This window comes from Narcine bancroftii, chromosome 10 (assembly GCF_036971445.1).
Source record: "Narcine bancroftii isolate sNarBan1 chromosome 10, sNarBan1.hap1, whole genome shotgun sequence".
NCBI lineage: Eukaryota > Metazoa > Chordata > Chondrichthyes > Torpediniformes > Narcinidae > Narcine > Narcine bancroftii.
In genome coordinates, this window is record NC_091478.1 from 33,990,935 (window position 1) to 34,009,517 (window position 18,583).

General features: G+C 43.0%; 2 protein-coding genes across 3 annotated transcripts in view; one reads left to right on the top strand and one right to left on the bottom strand.

The window, feature by feature from the left end:
• The first annotated feature begins 2,697 nt into the window (after positions 1–2,697).
• On the top strand, positions 2,698–15,431 carry LOC138744431 (ankyrin repeat domain-containing protein 1-like). Of its 2 annotated transcripts, none has more exons than XM_069900589.1 (9): positions 2,698–2,801; positions 9,997–10,203; positions 10,317–10,448; positions 10,532–10,639; positions 10,741–10,839; positions 11,668–11,766; positions 11,857–11,955; positions 12,532–12,630; positions 14,210–15,431. In XM_069900589.1, the coding sequence occupies exons 1-9, from the start codon at positions 2,727–2,729 to the stop codon at positions 14,306–14,308; spliced, it is 1,017 nt and encodes a 338-aa protein (XP_069756690.1). In that variant the 5' UTR covers positions 2,698–2,726; the 3' UTR covers positions 14,309–15,431. The 2 variants fall into 2 exon arrangements, with proteins under 2 accessions (XP_069756690.1, XP_069756689.1); XM_069900588.1 differs by lacking the exon at positions 2,698–2,801 and adding an exon at positions 7,883–8,406.
• Positions 15,432–17,022: 1,591 nt separating this feature from the next.
• The window catches only part of rpp30 (ribonuclease P/MRP 30 subunit), a 38,480-nt gene continuing 36,919 nt past the window's right edge, over positions 17,023–18,583 (bottom strand). The window contains exon 11 of the mRNA XM_069900593.1: positions 17,023–17,792. Within this exon, the coding sequence (XP_069756694.1) occupies positions 17,680–17,792 (113 nt within the window). The 3' untranslated portion in view covers positions 17,023–17,679. The remainder of the gene's footprint in view (positions 17,793–18,583) is intronic.

An 18,583-nucleotide genomic window follows, 5' to 3' on the forward strand; every position in this document is an offset into this window, starting at 1 on the left:
ATTGTTATTCTCGCACAATTTCACAAGGTTTTCCACTTCTTCTCTGCATTACAACTCACCATTGTTGCTGATGAGGCTTTGCATGGGGCCTGTTCTTCAGGGGGAGATGGAGCTTTCTTTCGCATCAACCTGTTCTTCATGTCGAACTGTGCATAGAAGATGATCACTCTGTCCGGAAGGGAGGTGTATTGTCACTGACTGACAAGGTTATCTTGTGGTCTGTTATTGTTTTGACATATTGCCACTTGCGTCTCATGTCACCAGTGTCACACAGCTGACTATGGATCCTTCGTGCACAACCTGGCTTTGCTTTCCAGATTGCACTTGCTGATGTAGCCAGTCTTGTGTACTCCTTGATGTTTATATGACCGTTGAAGGTGGCTGCCTACTTGAAACAGCTGCTGTCTATGGTCTCAAAGTAGCCTCTCCCCCCCCACCACCCCCCCGCATCCCCTTCCCCAGCCACATCCTGATTTCCTTGAAAACTGAGATCTTTTTTTTTTGCCAGTGGTCTGTATGCCAGGGTTAGTAGGACATATGTGCTCTGGGTATCTATTTGGCACTGAGAGTGGTGAAGAGTACGTTCCTGACACTGCAATGATAGTGATGAGAAGACTCCGTTCATGAGAAAAGTTCTTGTTGGGTGAATCAGTGAACATACAGGAAAACAAGTACCTCTATACACTCTAGCTTTCAATAAGCATGTTCTATGCCCACTTTACTTGAACCAAAACAACAGCTGTCTACATCTTTCTAAGTGGAAGATTTCTTCTTCTGATGGGAAGGCATTGTACTACCATGGGACTGCAACAGAGGCTCAATGCATACCACTCCAGCAGACAGTATTCTCCGGTGTCAAAGTTGCACTCATGCAGATAACATGCAGCTTTGGTCCATGTTCTTTCTCATTATAGAAAGCCATTCGAACCCTTGACGTATCTTTCAAATGGGGATGCCAAAAAATTGAATCTTTCACGACTGAGAACACAGGCTCCATTGTCCAAACACATTCTCTTATGTTTACACTTTCACTAAACTCAACAATTTACCTCTAGTCACTTTGTTGTGACCTTGATAATTCTGTTCACTTTCAAATATACACCACTTCCCTCAACTGTCCTTCTAAGCAGAACAGCCCTACCTTCTCCAGTGTAATTGTGTAACTGCAACCATTAATTCCCATTCTCATAAATCTTTTCTGCCAACTCTCTGGTATCTTCACATTCCCCTAAAGCACAATGACCAGAATTGGATATAACTATTCCAAATGCAGCCAAATTATTACTTGGCTAAAGTTGAATATCATGTCCTTTTTTGTCTCTGTGTTTATAAAAAACGTAGGATCCTCTATACATTTTTGCTCCTCTAAAAATCTGTCCTGACATATTAAAGATCTGTGTAAATACAAACCAGGCTTCCCTACTAATATAGCCATGGACTTACATTGCCTTGCCTTCAGATTTCAGATTTATTGTCAGAGTACATACATGACATCACATACAGCCCTGAGATTCTGTTTTTCCTGCGGGCAAGGCAGAATTACCACTAATTGGTAGTGCAAAAAACACTGTACACAGTGTAAACATGTAAACAAATAAATAACTGTGAACAGATAATAAATGTAAACCAACAGTGCATGACAGAGAGAATTTTTAAAAATTCAATAAAGTGCACAAGTAAAAGTCCTTAAATGAGTCCCTGATCGAGTTTGTCTTTGAGGAGTCTGATGTGGAGGGTTAGCAGCTGTTCCTGAACCTGGTGGGGTGAGTCTTGTGGCACCTAGACCTCTTTTCTGATGACAGCAGCCAAAACAGAGCATGTACTGGGTGGTGTGGATCCTTGATGATTGCTGTTCTCCCATGGCAGCATTCCCTATAGATGTTCTTGATATTGGGGAAAGTTTTTCCTGTGATGTTCTGGGCTTTGACAACTACTCTTTGGAGAGCTTTACACTCAGAGGTATTGGGGTCCACATATGAGACTGTGATGCAGCCAGTGAACACACTTTCTACCACACCCTGTAGAAATTTGCCAGGGTTTCTAGTGTCATACCAAACCTCCACAAACTCCTGAGGAAGTAGAGGCACTGACGTGTTTTCTTCACGGTGCCATTAGTATCTTGGGTCAAGGAAAGATCCTCTGAGATAGTGACTTCAAAGAACTTAAACTTGCTCACCCTCTCCATCTCTGACTCCCCCAAAGATCACTGGATTGTACACCTCTGGTGTTCCCTTCCCGATGTCAACAATCATCTCCTTAGTTTTGGTGATGTTGAGTGCAAGGTTGTTGTGGGTGCACCATTCAGCCAATTTTTCAATCTCCCTCCTGTATGCTGACTAATCACTTTTCTTTATACAACCCATTTCTGTGATATCATCAACAAATTTGTAGATGGTTGTGTTGTTGTTGTACCGAGCCACACAGTCTTGATGTAAAAAGAGTGGAGCAGAGAGCTAAGAATGCAGCCCTGTGGTTCTCCAGTACTGATCAAGATTGTGAAAATGTTCTTACGAATTCTCACTGATTGTGGTCTGGAGGTGAGGAAATTCAGGATCCAATTACACAGTGTGTGTGAAGTCACAGGCCTTGGAGTTTGCTGATCAGTTTTGAGAGGATGATGGTTTTAAATGCTAAAATGTGGTCCATGTGGATACATCCTGATGAATACATTTTTGCTGTCCAGGTGTTCCAGGGCTTATATTGCTCTACGCAGTGGACCTATTTCTATGATAGGCAAACTGGAACATATCCATGTCACCGCTCAGACAGGAGCTGATCTGCTTCATCACCAGCCTCTTGAAGTAAGTGGTCGAAGTCATTAAGGCAGGTTACTATACTCTTCTTGGGCACCGGTGTAATTGACGCATGTTTGAAACAGATGGGTACCATGCCCTGCTGGAGTGAGATATTGAAGATATCCATGAATACATTGGTAAGTTGTTCAGCACAACTTTATAATATTTGGCCATGTACTCCATCTGGGCCAGATGCTTTCCTTGGATTCACCTTCTGAAGGCAGCAGGCATCTCATCCTCCTATATGGACATATTGGGATCACCAGGGGATGTCGGGGTGCAGAGACGTGGTCCTTTGCTGTTAGTGTCGTTAAATCAGACATAGAAGGCAATGAGTTCTTCTGGGAGCGAAGCTTTGCAGTCTGCTCCTTCAACAGGTGTCCTTTGTTGTTTCCATTTTCATCTGGAATCTCCACTTTAGCTGGGAGATAGTCTTATTCTTCACCCCAACATGAGTCGCTTTTGCTTCTCACTAATCAGCCATGCACCCACGTATTCTATATTCTCTTAAAGCCTTTCACTGTTTTTCCTAATCTCTACCTTTCCTCCAGTTTTGAGTAATTTGCGGACTTTGAAATTATGCTCTGCATATCCAAATCCAAAGCATTAATATATAACAGGTAAAAGAGTGGTTCTACCTCTATTTAAACTCCCTTAAAAAAAACAACCATTCACCATTACTTTGTTGCTTGTGTCCAGACCAATTTTATATTCACTGCTCTTCTAATTCCAATGACTTAGTGTTTCCCCATTGATTTTTTTTTAATATTTCCTGTTCATGCTGATTTAACTGATCAAGCCTAGAGTGCTTTCTGCAACCCAACACTATGTATGGAAACCTGACAACCTGTCCTACACAAGTGAGAGGCAGTGTGAAGTATAGCCCCTAACCTCCTCAGAATCAATTGCTTCTTCCAAATACAACTACAGACTTCTGCATGTTCTCACTATAATAATAACAAGTGTACAAAGTTCATGGTGGGTTGACACCAGATAATTTCTTATGCAATAGAGCAGGTAGGAAGAATCATCTGCTAGGTATCTGCATGTTTTCAGATCATATTAAACTAAATCTGATCTTTTCATTTATCATACTTTTATTGTAGAGTCAAATCTAGAAGTAAACTACACAAAGGGTATCAGTCTTGCAAGTATTACCTTGAAGTGGAAACAATTAAAATTTTCAGGCCCCATTTCTTTAATAAGGCAGGCAACAGACTGTTGATTTAGCTGCTGCATGAGACTAATTGAGGTGAGTAGCAGTGATGTATTTAAAGAGAAGTCCAATGAGGGAACAGAGATCATGCGTAGTCAGTGGTTTTCATACTGCCCCCCTAAACTAACGTTCCACCTGAAGCAATTCCTATACCATAAGTACTCTGTGATCAGTAAGGGATTGCTTAAGGAAGTATGTGAGTGGGAAAGGAAGGTTGAGAACCACTGCTCTAGACCCAATGGTTACTGAAATATTTTGCTTGAGAAAAATTGTCATTGGCCTATTTCCTTTGGAGTTAGGAAACCGTCTGCATAACGAGTCAATTAGGTACAATTAAAACAGTGGTTTTCAAACTTTTTCTTTCCACTCTTGTAGCACCTGCAGATGAAACCACGTGATTCGAAGCATAATTGGGTAATGATGACAGCTCTGACCAGAGCGCATTAGTTGGTTCGAAATGTAAATTAGCAAGGAGTTTTAGCCTTGTACAAAAAAAATGTTTTTGTTGTTATAACTAACTACAGAGAGATTTTATATATATAAAAAAATACATTTCTGCTGAAACACACTGCATAAAAATTTTATAGACAGTCATTTTGGTGTCACCCCCCCTGATGGTGTCACCGGGTGTGGTCTGCATCCCCCGCATTTACCCCCCCCCCTCCCCTCAGTGACGCCAGTGACTTGCAACATTGATTTCCTGCCTTTGGTTCCAATACAAATGAAAAAGAGCAGGATGTTTGCTCCACATTCTTAGAAATAATGCAGTGGTACTCTGAACGATGAATGTATTTATCATTTTTTAAACTCCAACATGGCAGTTTAAATTACCAGCTATTTATAGAGCACATAAAACCACTGAGACTCGGGAGTTGGCTCATAATATTTATTTCTATTTAGATTTTTCATTACTACAAATCTGTCAAATCACCAAAGGGACACATACTTTTCATTGAGTCTAGATGACAGACACACACATGTTAAATTAGACAACAAACAACCCTTCCATAATAAAAATAAATATTCATAGAACCAACTGGAATTTTATATCTCCCATTCCCAGGTGGCAGATCTGATCACCTGGCTGCGCTCCTTCTGCCTTCATACAGACAGAGACTAAAAAAGAAGCTCGGGAGGTCACAGGAGGCTGAAGAATGGGTTACAATGGGCAGTGTTCAAGGACTCTGCTGAGAATCTGAATGGGTACACCGAGGCTGTCACACACTTTATCAAAACAGTTGTGGATGAGGGTGTCCTCACCAAATCATTCAGGGTTTTTTCCCCAACCAGAAGCCCTGGATGAACAATGAAATCCACAACTTGCTGAGAGCTAGATCACAATCATTTAAGTCCGGAGATCTGGATCAGTACATCAGGAGCAAGTATGAGTATGACCTGTGGAAAGCTATCTCCTGGGCCAAGTGAAGATTCCGGATGAAAATGGAAACAAGGGACACCTGACAGCTGTGACAGGGCCTAAATGCCATAACCTGCTACAAAACCAAATCCGGTGAAGTAGCAGATGGCAAAGCTTCGATCGGAGAGGAACTCAATGCTTTCTATGCCCAACAGTAACAGCATCCCCTGTAGATTTCATATCTGAAGATGGCATGCATGCTGCCTTCAGGTGAGTGACTCTGAGAAAAGCCACCAGCCCGGATGGAGTATATGTCGAGTATTGAAGATCTGTGCTGACCAACTTAACAGGTATTCACGGATATCTTCAATATTTCAATCCATCAGGGCTTGGTGCCCACCTGTTTCAAAAAAGCATCAATCATACCGGTGCCCAAGAAGAGGGTGGTAACCTGCCTTAACGACTATCGACCAGTAGCACTTACATCAACAGGGATGAAGTATTTTAAAAGGTTGGTGATAAAGCATATCAGCTTCTCTCTGGGCAGTGACATGGATCCAGCATGATTGATGTCTTTTTGAAACAAGTGGGCACCAAGCCCTGATGGAGTGAGATATTGAAGATATCCGTGAATACCTGTTAAGTTGGTCAGCACAGATCTTTAATACTCGACATATACTCCATCCAGGCTGGTGGCTTTTCTCAGAGTCACTCACCTGAAGGCAGCATGCATGCCATCTTCAGATATGAAGAGGATGAGATCTACAGGGGATGCTGTTACTGTTGGGCATAGAAAGCATTGAGTTCCTCTGCGATCGAAGCTTTGCCATCTGCTACTTCACCGGATTTGGTTTTGTAGCAGGTTAGGTGAAATGGTTCACCTATTATAGAAACAGGACCATGGCGGATGCCATCTCATTGGCTCTACACCTGGAACACCTGGACAGCAAGATGCATATATCAGGATGCTCTTTATCGACTACAGTTCACCATTTCACACCATCATCCCCTCAAAACTGATCAACAAACTCCTATGTAAATGAATCATGGATTTCTTCATCTCTAGACCACAATCAATGAGGATTGGTAAGAACATCTCTTCCACAATCTCCATCAGTACCGGAGCACAACAGGGCTGCATTCTTAGCTCTCTGCTCTACTCCCTTGCTCACCTACGACTGTGTAGTTCGATACAAAGATATCACAGTAGTGGGTTGTATAAAGGAAGGTGATGAGTCAGCACACAAGATGGAGATTGAAAACTTGGCTGATTGATGCACCAACAACAACCTTGCACTCAATGTCACCAAAACTGAGCTGATAGTTGACTTCAGGAAAGGAAAGCCAGAGGTATACAATCCAGTGATCATTGGGAGATCAGAGGTGGAGAGGGTGAGCAAATTTAGGTTCTTGAGAGTCACTACCTCAGAGGATCTTTCCTGGACCCAACACACCAATGGCATCATGAAGAAAGCACGTCAGTGCCTCTACTTCCTCAGGAGTTTGCTGAGGACACCAGGAACCCTGGCAAATTTCTGGAGTGGGGTGTAAAGTGTGCTGACTGGCTGCATCATGGTCTGGTATGGGAACACCAATACCCCTGAGCGTAAAGCCCTTCAAAAGGTAGTGGACACAGCCCCGGACATCACAGGCAAAACTCTCCCCACTATTGAGTACAGTGGTGCAGAGAACAGCAGCAATCATCGAAGACCCACACCACACGCTCTGTTCTCGCTGCTGTCATCAGGAAAGAGGTCTAGATGCTACAAGTCTTGCACCACCAGGTTCAGGAACAGCTGTAACCCCTCCACCATCAGACTCCTCAACGACAAACTCAATTAGAAAATCATTTAAGGGCTCTTATTGTGCACTTTATTGATTTTCTTTTTGTTCTCTCTGTATTGCACAGTCAGTTTGTTGACATTCATTATCTGTTTACATGTTCTTGCACCATTTCTGCGGTAATTTTGTCGCGCCCGCAGGAAAACAGAATCTCAGGGTTGTATGTGATGTTATGTATGTACTCCGACAAGAAATCTGAAATCCATTCAGCCTTTGTTTTATTTAGACTCTCTATCTGATCTGGCAACCACTGGTTTATCAGGCTGTGAATCGAAACATCTCCCTTCGGCTGTCAGTTGAAGGTTGTGCCCCTGCCGCGTCTTCATTCAACCTCACGGCATGAGCCAGCGTGAATGAGCAAACGTTTAACTAGTCACCGGGGCCAGGTTTGCCAACCCATGTTCACGAAAGGCGAATGGCCTGGAGTCGTCAAATCTTTGCCAAATTCTCCCTCTCCCCACCCCGACCACAAGAAGAGGCTCCAAAAGTCAACCGACATCGAAAATGTGAGGACATCAGGTCCAATGCAGCCGTGAAAGCGGCTTGGGGGGCCAGCGCTGGCTGTGATTGCACCTTGCGCCGGGAGTCACCCTGCTCTGTTAAATCCGCTGGCCATTCCGATCTGATTGTCTCGAAGTGTCCCGATAATGACATGTCAAACCCTGCCCAGCACATTGGTCTTCAATCGAGGATGCAATGGCAACGGGCACCCCTGTATGAACTTGACTGAGTGAAGGTGAATTGCCACATGAAGGCATTTTAGACATACTTGTCTCGAGGCTGGGCTGGCAGGAGAAAACCATCTTCGGAATGCCACAAGGCAGCTGTCACCCAAAACATGAGGTGGCACGTGATTAGCATAGTTTACTTCTTTGCTCAGTTCTAATCGCACACGAATCATATTTCAGATGTTTCATCCATGTCGTTTTGTCTGGCCTGAAGGCGTCTCTCGCCCTCCGGTTAAAAAGGTCTTGTGACATGAGATGACGCCTACCATTATGCCCGGAATGACGAGGAAGTTGCAGCCCTGGGTGAAGCTCCCAGCTTGGAACATGATCTCATTCGGGGGCACCGGTTTTATATATAAGCGACGCTCCGGCTGGGAGACTTCATTAGACTCTGGTGAGGGAACTCAGCTGCATTCAAGGAGTTCTAAGAACCACGACAACATGGTGATGCTAAGAGTTGAAGACCTGGTAGGACTTTGTTGCATCCAAATTGTAGCATTTAATTGAACACGGATTACTGTTTATGTTCAGAATGAAGATTCCTTAGGGGATTTTTATGGGACAATTTGTCAGTTTAAAAATGTAAGACTCGTTGAAGCGATTGTAAAGAGATAAATCAGATGTTGTCTTCATTTTTTACAACATTGCTTGTGACTTTTAATCAATTAAGTATTTTATAACAGGCAAAATGTGTTTAGTATAATTATGGACAGCGATGGTGGTGGCTGGGTCGGTTTTTGCCTCGAGCAGAGGAGGTGAAGAGGGAAATGATTAAGTTGCAAAATTATGAGAGGTTAAGCTACAGGAAACTTTTCCCCATAGATAAAACTAGAGGGCCTTGTTCCAATTAGGGATAAGAGATTTAGAAGTGATCTGTGGAAGCCAGCGGGCCGAGTGTCAGGGATGCAGTGCCTGAGAGGGCAGCATTTCAGGAGTGGCCAAGCGTGGGAAGGTGGGATTGATACACCTGGCTTCTCACTGATTAGAGCAGACGTGGCGGGCCGAATGGTCTGCTTCCATATTGTATGACTCTAAGTCTATGGCGATTTGGTCAATGAGAACATTACTCAATTTCAGGAACATCTAGAAGATTTATTGGTGGGGTGAAGCAGAAAATACCAGAAATACTCGGCCGGTAACGCAGCACCCATGGAGAGAGAAAGAGTTAACTTTTAAGTCAATGACCTGACAACAAAATCTGGAATGAGCATAAAGTTCCCGAGAAAGCGGGAGGGGCAGAGAGGTTGTTGAGAGGGCAGGGAGCGGGGATTGCAAACGGGCGATGGGTGCAAGGAGTAAAACGTGAAATGACCAGAAGGAAAAATATCTGGTTCGAATCCAACCCTCCACAACAGTTTGCGGAAACGCCGGCTCCGTGGCGACGGCTCTCGCTGAAAAAAGATCGGCGTTTATTTATTGACGAGGTGACAGACGCATTGAACTGGGACAACTTGGATTTTAAAGCGCTACAGGGGTTTCAAGGAGACATTTAGGGTGGGTACAAAGTCTACAAGATTCTGGCAGGCAAATATAAGGTGGACAGCCTTCTTCCTAGGGCGGGAATAGCAAACATCTGAAGGGAGGAAAATTTAGGGGGGGGGGGGGAACATCAGGGCTTTTTTAATTGCAGAAAGTTGTGGGGGCCTGGAATGTCTTGGCAGGGATGGTGGTGGAGGCTGAAACATTAGGGGCATTAAAGAGATCTTGGGTACATGGATGAAAGGAAATAAATAGAGGGGTTACGAGGTAGGACGGGCTTAGTGTTTTTTTTGGTAGGAACAACATCGAGGGCCGAAAAGCACGAGCTGTAGTCTATATTCCGAGAAAACAGATGCTGGCATCTTGAGTCTTAGCGAGTCCTACCGCATCCATCCACGGAGAGAAATGGTCAGTCAATGGAAACTCCACTGACCCGGGATCTGCCCATTTCCCATCGGGAGCGTGGGGACGGAATCACGCCGTGGGAATCGGTGCGAGTTCACCCGCCCGCGATAATGAGGTCGGGGCACTGCGCAGCGCTTCCTTCATCCAAGATTTATTCCGTGCCTCTTTCACCAGGTGACTGGAAAGAAGAACCCGGCCAGACCCGGGAGCTGGGAGGCCGGTTCGCGGATGGTACAAGACGAGTTTGGAAACGGGGGATACTGTTCCGCCGTGGCGATCGAGAAGCAGGATGACCTGAAGACTCAGACGGAGCCCTTCCCGTTCATACCCAGCCACAAGCGTCAGAAGGAGAAACTCCAGCCAGTGGCTCACTGCAAAAATGTACACGTAACCCCACCCCCCCCAACACCTACTCGCACCTGTCTCCTGGAGCTGACTATTTGCAACGCGTTGATGTAGCTCCAGGCGTTAACCATGCTCTTGATCGTTTGCAGAGAAAACAGGCGGAACAGAGGCTGAAGCTTGAAACTGTAGATGATCTTGAATTCATCGTGAGGTTGAAGAAGAAAAAGCAATCCAAGACGATTGCCACCAAACCCCCAAAGGAGAAGGAACCGGACATTATAGTAAGTTTGAGGCATGGGAGGAGAACATTTAAATACAAAGACCCGCTCTCCCAAACACTAACCCGTCCCCTGCTCTGACCCAGACCGAGCCTGTCGACGTGGAAGCTTTCTGGAGGGCGGCTTTGGACAACAAGCTCCATGTGGTCGAGAAGTACCTTGCCGACGGCGGACAGCCGGATGCATGTGACCAGGTAAAATGACTCAGTCCTATCCACCGAGTGAAGGTTATAACTCCCGTGACTTTAAAGGGAATTAATCATTTCCCACCCCCCCCCCCCCCCCCCCCGCACAGTTTAACAGAACGGCCCTGCACCGCGCCTGCTCGGAGGGAAATGAAGAGGTTGTGTTGAAACTGCTGGAAGCCGGAGCCTCGACGGAGTTTCGTGACATGGTACAGTATTGATCCATTTATCCTGTGTGCTGATCAGCCGGTGAACTGACTGCTGTGTGGCCTAGGAGGCTGCCAGATTTAAAGGGTGATTGCAAAGGTCTTTTGACTTCATTCCAGCCCCTATCTCCCCCCCCCCCCCCCATTCACTCCTCCAGTTCCCGCACATTCGCTCTCCCCATCCCCCCACCTCGGCAGAAGGAGAAGGTCCCTCTGGTCTTCACTATCCAAGCCCTCCATCATTCTCCAACGCTTCTGCCATTTTCACTAGGATCCCACCACCTGCCGCATCTTCCTCCAGGGCTAAAAACCTCTCGCCTGGTCCACTCTTCCCTTCCCACCCCCCAACCCTAAGGCGCATCCGGCTGCAATTGCAAAGTGCAACACTTGGCCCTATATCTCCCCCACCCCCGCCTTGCCTCCACCTTCCAGATGAGACATGCACCCATCCTCACCTAAACGCAATTCTCCTCTGCATTGGTGAGACAAAAGTGCGCCTGCACTGTCCATGGGTCCACGCTAGAACTCCCGCTTGCCATCCTTTTTAATTCTCCTGTCATGGGCTCGGCCTCCTGCATTACCAAGGGAAAGCCGAACACAAAGGAGGCAAGCTCAAAAAATTGCTCCTGGACAACCTTCAACCTGTCCCACTGTTTCAATCTCTGCTCCTTCTCTCCCGTACTCTGGGACCTCCTTATCTGGAATCCATCAAGATTCCGGCGACTGCAGGTTTTGTGTCTGAAGTGTGTGGCATTTTTAACATGGGTTGGATCGAAGAGGGAGCACCAATGCCCACCCACCACGAATAACATTGGCTCAATTCTCGTGCAGCTGGAAGCCACAGCGGTCCACTGGTCCTGTCGCGGAGGCAGTCTGGAAGTTTTGAAAGTTTTGTTAAACAAAGATGCAGCCGTAAACGCGAGGGACAAGGTGAGCAGAGAATCCCGCTCAACAAATTTCTCAGCATTGGGAGTAAAGTTAATTGGATAGTTAATCCTGCCCATTTTTAAACCATCTCAGTTACACAGCACTCCGCTGCACGTCGCAGTCAGAACCGGACATTATGAATGTGCCGAGCATCTGATCGCATGCGGAGCAGATCTGAATGCCAGAGACGCAGTAAGTATCAGTCGGTGAGCTGAAGGATAATTTATCCATATCTAAACGAGAGGAAACCTCCCTTTTTCTGTAAAAGTCAAGGCACCAGGCAGCAATGCGGTGTCAACTGCCTAATTATGGATCGAGTCAAGGGAGAGAGACAGAATTCCGACCCGAAAAGGGCCGATTGATTGCCACAGAGTGGCAGACTGGTTCATTTCAAATGCCAGCGGAAAGCAGTCGACTTGTTCCCACAAGGGAAAGGGGACGCTGAATTCCTCCAGCATTTTGATGCAGCTTTCATGCCTTATTTGAAATTGCAACCACTGAATGCTGTATCGTTGCGTGGTTGGGTTTTGCTTTTAATTGATAGAGGTTTGCTTTTGGCAACTTGATTCTGACCTTGCTGGTTTTGGCATGTCCCCAAATCCAAAGAGTGTTGGTTCAAATGAAAGATGGTCCCAACCCACTCTTGCCTTGGGAGTGATCGCCTGTCATGCATGTTTGGTGGTCATTTTGTAGGAGGAACTTTTCCTAAATGTGTTAATGAAAATACACTTGTTGTAACTGTTGTCCCTCAAACATTGTTCTGTGAAGGAAGGGGACACACCGATGCATGACGCCGTCCGACTGAACCGTTACCGACTAATGAAGCTACTACTGATTTACGGGGCCAACCCTACTTTTAAAAATTGCGTAAGTAGAATAATCAACAAACACATTCCCTTTTACCTTGGAGATTAAAACGGAATTTGATGGTTATAATTTTTTTAGAAGCCCGAAACTTCGGTCTTTGCCATATAAATCACTGTGTGACCCGCCGAGCTTATCTAGCGTTTTCCTCTTACTTCCACCACCGAGTCCACAGATTTTCCTGTTTCATTTCAGGCTTTTCATAACTAACGTCTGGCCAAATCCTAACAAATGATCGCCAAAGCTATAATCTGCTGGAGGGAATTTTGTCCCCCCCCCCCCCCCATTTTTCCGTTTCGTTAATCAGTTTTTTCTTGGAATTGGGTGCTTAAAACTTGTACTATAACATGGGAAAGATTAGATACCTGCGTTTTAAGACAGCACTTCGAGCGCAAATGTTAGGATGACTTGTGATGAGTTAGACGAGCAGTTATTAAATTAAAAAAACACGGGCATTCTCCTCTCTTCATTCGGATTTCTGCACGTTTACACGGCCAGATATTCAATAGCAGAAGAATGCAATTGAAGTCTGGCTGTGCCTGCCAGCGTTAATTCGCAGGTGTGCTCATTCATCTCCAGAGGCTCGAAGTCTCCCACACAAGTTCCAGAAAGCCCGCACGCCCAGAGCACGTTAAAAAGAAACACCAGACGATCTTAAAATATCTTCAACTGTTCCAAATTTAAGCAGTAGTTACATTAGTAATACGCAGAGAACTTTGCCTGATATTTGCTTCGAACTTTAAAGTCCTATTTTTTGTTACTATCATGGTACAAATTTGTTTCAGAGAAAATCGCTTAAAGGATAGAAACATTTAAGCATTAAAAATCTCAAAATACTCCAAAAAATGAGAGATCGTTTACAAAGCTTTGTGAATGCAAATTAAATGCCAGAACTCTGTACTTAAGTTTGTAGGATCAATACTCGTTTGTCCTGTCGCAACACAAATGAATTAAAAAAAGGGAAGCCCTCAAAATGCATCAACTAAAGGTTGAAAAAGCAGTAAAAACAACGAACCAAGACGCAGCCTTTCACAACCAAAATTGTGAAAGATATATTTAATAGAAGGGCAAATGCCATCAACTTTAAAGAAAAAAGGTTATTCAGTTTTATTTAAGCACAGATAAATGGAAGATCTGGAAGAAGCAGGGCTGGATTAAGGCCAACTGATGTCCTAGGCACAGCCCAACAATGGTTCCCCGTTGAGCCTTCCATGGTTTAATTGACAAGACATTAAGACTCAGTAATTGCTGAATGTGAAATAAAAGATTAAAAATGCAGTTTTCTTCCAGGCCAGAAAATAACCTGTGTGTGTGTTTTCAATGACTGTGGAGGCTTAGTTCAGCTGCACCGTGGTAAATCCGGCCCTGGAAAAAAAAACTCTGTGGTGTCCCCTTCCCTTGGTACCCTAAGCAAGTGCTTATTTTGCTTAATTCAGACCTGAGGTGACGATCTTTTAATTCATTTATCAACTAAACTGAGCTCTCCTGTGCAATGTTGCAAAACCAAAGAAACAAAAAAAAACCCACTGATTTTCCTCCCCCATTATTGTCGAATAACGCAATTCTTACTGTCTTGTTACAGAATGGACAGACGCCACTGGATCTTGTTCTTCAATGGCAGACTGGCACAAAAGAAATACTTGACCAATTTATGGAAACCTCACAGGTGTCACAAAAATGATGCCTGTTACGTTGAAGAGCAAAGCAACCCTCTTCCCAACCCCTCCCTACCCACCAAGATGCCAGATGCAATCACCTGCTCAGAGTTTGTGAGAACTTCAACACATTCAGCCACGCATAATATTAAAATTGTTCAATAACTAAAACTTAAGGCAACAAAAATCGATTGAAATGGCAACAGTTCATGATATGATGACATGGTAATGAGCGAGGAAATGGAAAGTGGAGTTTTTTTTAATGAAAGACTAAAAAAAAAACAGGAAGCTGAAGGAAAATGACAAGGAACACTGAAAGCTAGTTTGTGAACAAAGGATTGATGGTTCAGAGAAAATTAGTGGGGTAAAGATGCAGAGTTTCACTAGTCTATGATTAACTAAATGGTGAAACTACTTTCTACTACCATTCTGTAAGAGGGCAACTCAAACTATTAAAATAATTACAGGAAATCTGCTTGATGTGAAACTGAATTCTTGGATGGAATTTAGGAATGGCAAGCTATGTATGTGCAAAGTGGACAAGGATAAATGAAGGTTAGGAAGGGAAACTTGAAAGTAATGAACTGTATTTATGTTGTAAAATGTGTATATTTGTTTTAAATTTGTAAATTTTGTATACTACATATTTACTGTTATTTATCTGCAACTTAAGATAAACAAGGTTACTTTTGCAAGTGGAATACTATTCCAAGATTTAGGTAAAGGAAATGTATTTTCTATAATACTAGTGATATAATAGAAGACAACAATCCAAGGCAAACCTACATCCTGGATTGTGGTTCCTGTGGGCAGGAAGACTTGAGAATTCTAGTAGAAGGGAACATAACTGGAAGACAAACTGGACTCAGATCTTCAAAAAGAGACAAGCTCCTGCAATCCAGCCAGTTCTTTTGGATGTCTGTTGATGGTCTTCCCAGATATCCACGCGTGTGATCTTCAGGTGGCATTATGGAGTCAATGATTTCTCTCACATCATCTACTCAAAATGTGAGGATTTTTCATTATATTTAAAGTTGTACCATGATTTATTTTAAAATAGGCATTGCACTACTGTTCCTCTAGATTTATTCAAATGTTGAAAGCCATACTGTAAACAGAATAAATGTATGATTGAGATCTTTTCCACCATTTCAGGTTTGTCAATGGCTATATTTATATTCATACAGTTGTGACATAGAAAAGTTTCAAAGGTACAAGCTATCAAGGTATCAATGCTTCCTCGTACTCTAGTATAATTAATTCAAATAACCCATTAATCATTTAGTACAAGGCTACAACTGTTAAGTATGTTGTGACCAAGCCAGGATGCATAAGGCCATGAATAGAAACTCAATGAAACCAAAAAGTTCAATGTGCATTGAGAATCAGCTTTATCTTTGATAACCTTGGATTTAAAACAAAAATAATCTCCTGTGATGGGCTTTCTCTTAGTGTCTGGTAAAGGCCAAATTTCCACACCCACCTGGAATATTCCAATCTTCTATCCTTTTTCAAATTGGAGAATAGCTTTTTTTTGCCCCCAAACTGGAGTTGGAAGAGTTCCAATTCAAGGGAGTGTTTGCTTTCCTGACCTCATGGAATAGTAGCACCCTACCACCATCCCAAATATGTTTTTTTTGGTCATTTCTATTTTAAGAACCAATTCAGAATTATATAATACAATCAAACACTTGCCTGCAAGTCTAAGAGGTTATTATGCAATTCATTATCATACTCCACTCTTAGTGAAGGTCAAATATATCCAATTTGGGCAATTTTCAGTGTTCTTCCTTTACTGTTTTATACTAAAAAATATATTTAGATTAAGATGCACTAATAATAAAGGGCATTAGATTGGATGAGCAGGAAGAACACATTTCCTCTGAAAGGATTGAGGGACAATTCGGAAGATATTTTAAATTCAAAGAATTGCAGGGGAGTTAAGCTCATTGTTAAAGGATGCTGTAGTCAAGAGGATCAATTGGACCAGGTTTATTATACCTGTATTTTAACTTGAAAGGTTAAAGATGAAGATGCATAGAGTTGGGGTGAAGTATTAGCATGGATAGAGGACTGGTTAACCAATAGAATGCAGTTGGGACACGGATGTTTCTCTGGTTGGCATTCAGTCATGAACAGTGTCACAGGGGTCAGTGCTGAGCCCTCAACTGTTTACAATACACAAACAAATTGGAAGAGATGTCAGAGTGTAATGTATCCAAGTTTGCTGATGACACTAAATTGAGTGGAAAAGCAAATTGTGCAGAGGATACAGAGCATCTGCAGAGAGATATAGATAGGCTAAGTGAGTGGGCAAGGGTCTGGCAGGTGGAGTACAATATTGGTAAATGTGAGGAAGATCAAGTTATTATTTAAATGGTAAGCTATTGCAGCATGCTGCTGTGCAAAAGGACTTGGGAGTGCTTGTGCATGAATTGTAAAAGGCTGGTTTACAGGCTACTAAGAAGGCAAATGGAATGTTGGCCTTCATCGCTAGAGGGATTACATTTAGGAGCAGGGAGGTTATGCTGCAACAGTGCAAGGTACTGCTAAGGCCACACCCGGAGCACTGCTTGCAGTTCTGGTCTCTATCTGAGAAAGGATGTACCGGCATTGGCGACGGTATTCACCAGGTTGATTCCAGAGATAAAGGATGAGCCTGCGAGGGACTGTACTCGCTGAAATTTAGAAGAACGAGCGGGGGATCTTAGAAGCTATGGCACAGATTCTGGACTGTATCAAATGTCCAATGAAAATTTATTTGCAGACAGGACACCATACAAAGTATTAAACAATGCTGAACTGCACTCTTTTAGGAAGCAAGAGAGCAAACAAGTTATTAAACAAATGCTGTATTAAGAACTCAGCACACATCAATTACTCTTTAATATTACCATCTTCCCAACCTTGGGTCAATGGCACAAAATTGATTACAGTGGAATAAATTGCTAACAGCATCTACTGTTTTCCCTTTTCCAATTCATGGTCCACCAGCAGAAGATTTCTGCATGAATGTTAAAGGTATTGGTCATTTTCAAGCAAGCCATAGTTGTTAATAAACATCTTGAATACATTGTGGCTTAAAACCACTTAGAATTAATACAAGGGAAACTTGCAGGACGAAACAATATCTTTCTCAAAAGATTTTAGTCACTTTTTTTTCCACACAAATACTGCTTTACATCTTTGAATGTCTCAGTCTCAAATTCAGTGATGGTAGATTGAACTCAAACATTTAGGATGCAAGAATTTGGCTACCAACTCTTGTTGAAACAGTAAACAGAAAATAGTAAATATAAAAGTAAATTCCACACAATGATGCTTTCAGAAGAAATGTGGACAGTTTCATATTTATAAAGCAAACAAAATTTTGGTAACAGACAAGACTTCCTTCCCATCAGCTGTTTTCAGTTTTGGCCTTTTTGGAACGAGGCATTTCGTCATCTTTCTCTTCAGTAGCTACAGCTTTCCTTGTGGTGTAGATTACACCCAATGCAGTCTTTCTGGTTTCTGTAGAGTAAAATTAGGCAATTGAGACTTCATTTTCAAAACCAATGTGAGGACACGTAGGCCATTAATAGTCATTCCCTCTGAGTTCCGTGTTACTATAAAACATGGCACTTTGGAGAAGATACATAAATGAAAACTATGGTTCGTATACTAATTTTACCTCAGGCTTCATGATCATTAACTAATGACCATTATATCTGTAAAACCACATTCATATTCAGCCCTTTAAGCCTGAGAAAAATAAGAACATGAAGAGGAGAAGTAGGCCATTTAGACAGTCATGCTTGCGCAGTCATTTAATAATATCACGGGCTGACCTGGCCGTGGAGTCAGCTCCACCCACCAGCTTTTCCCCCTGACTTTGCATTCTTTGTATAGCAACAAAAATCTTAATGACAAATCAAATCCAGATTTTCTGTTTGGACACAATTCCAAAGAGAAGCAGCTTTTAGAGCGGTCAAGTTGATCATATTGAAGTGCACATCAAGATTATAGCAGTTGTTTGTTGCAAGTTACCTCAGACCCATGAAATTTTCTTTGGTTCAAGACTCCTCAGTTCATTTTTCACCTTAGTTGCTTAACTGAACTCCACTCACTTCAGAAATGTTCCAAGGTAATCATTTAAGGGCTATTGGAATCTTTGAGAGAATATATTTGGTATGAGTCTCACATCCTTGTTCGAATACAAGGAGTGATATTTCCCACCCTTATCTTCCATTGGAAAAATTCAATCTGTTTCCAGCTTTATTGTATTGTCACACAGACCAGTCTCTGGTGCTTCCCTTACTCTA

Bases quoted from the DNA above. Each gene is read 5' to 3' on its own strand.
- LOC138744431 (XM_069900588.1), top strand. From the start codon at position 8,194: ATGACGCCTACCATTATGCCCGGAATGACGAGGAAGTTGCAGCCCTGG. The intron at 10,840-11,667 runs GTACAGTATTGA...ATTCTCGTGCAG, and splicing joins CGACGGAGTTTCGTGACATG to CTGGAAGCCACAGCGGTCCA. The intron at 11,767-11,856 runs GTGAGCAGAGAA...AAACCATCTCAG, and splicing joins CCGTAAACGCGAGGGACAAG to TTACACAGCACTCCGCTGCA.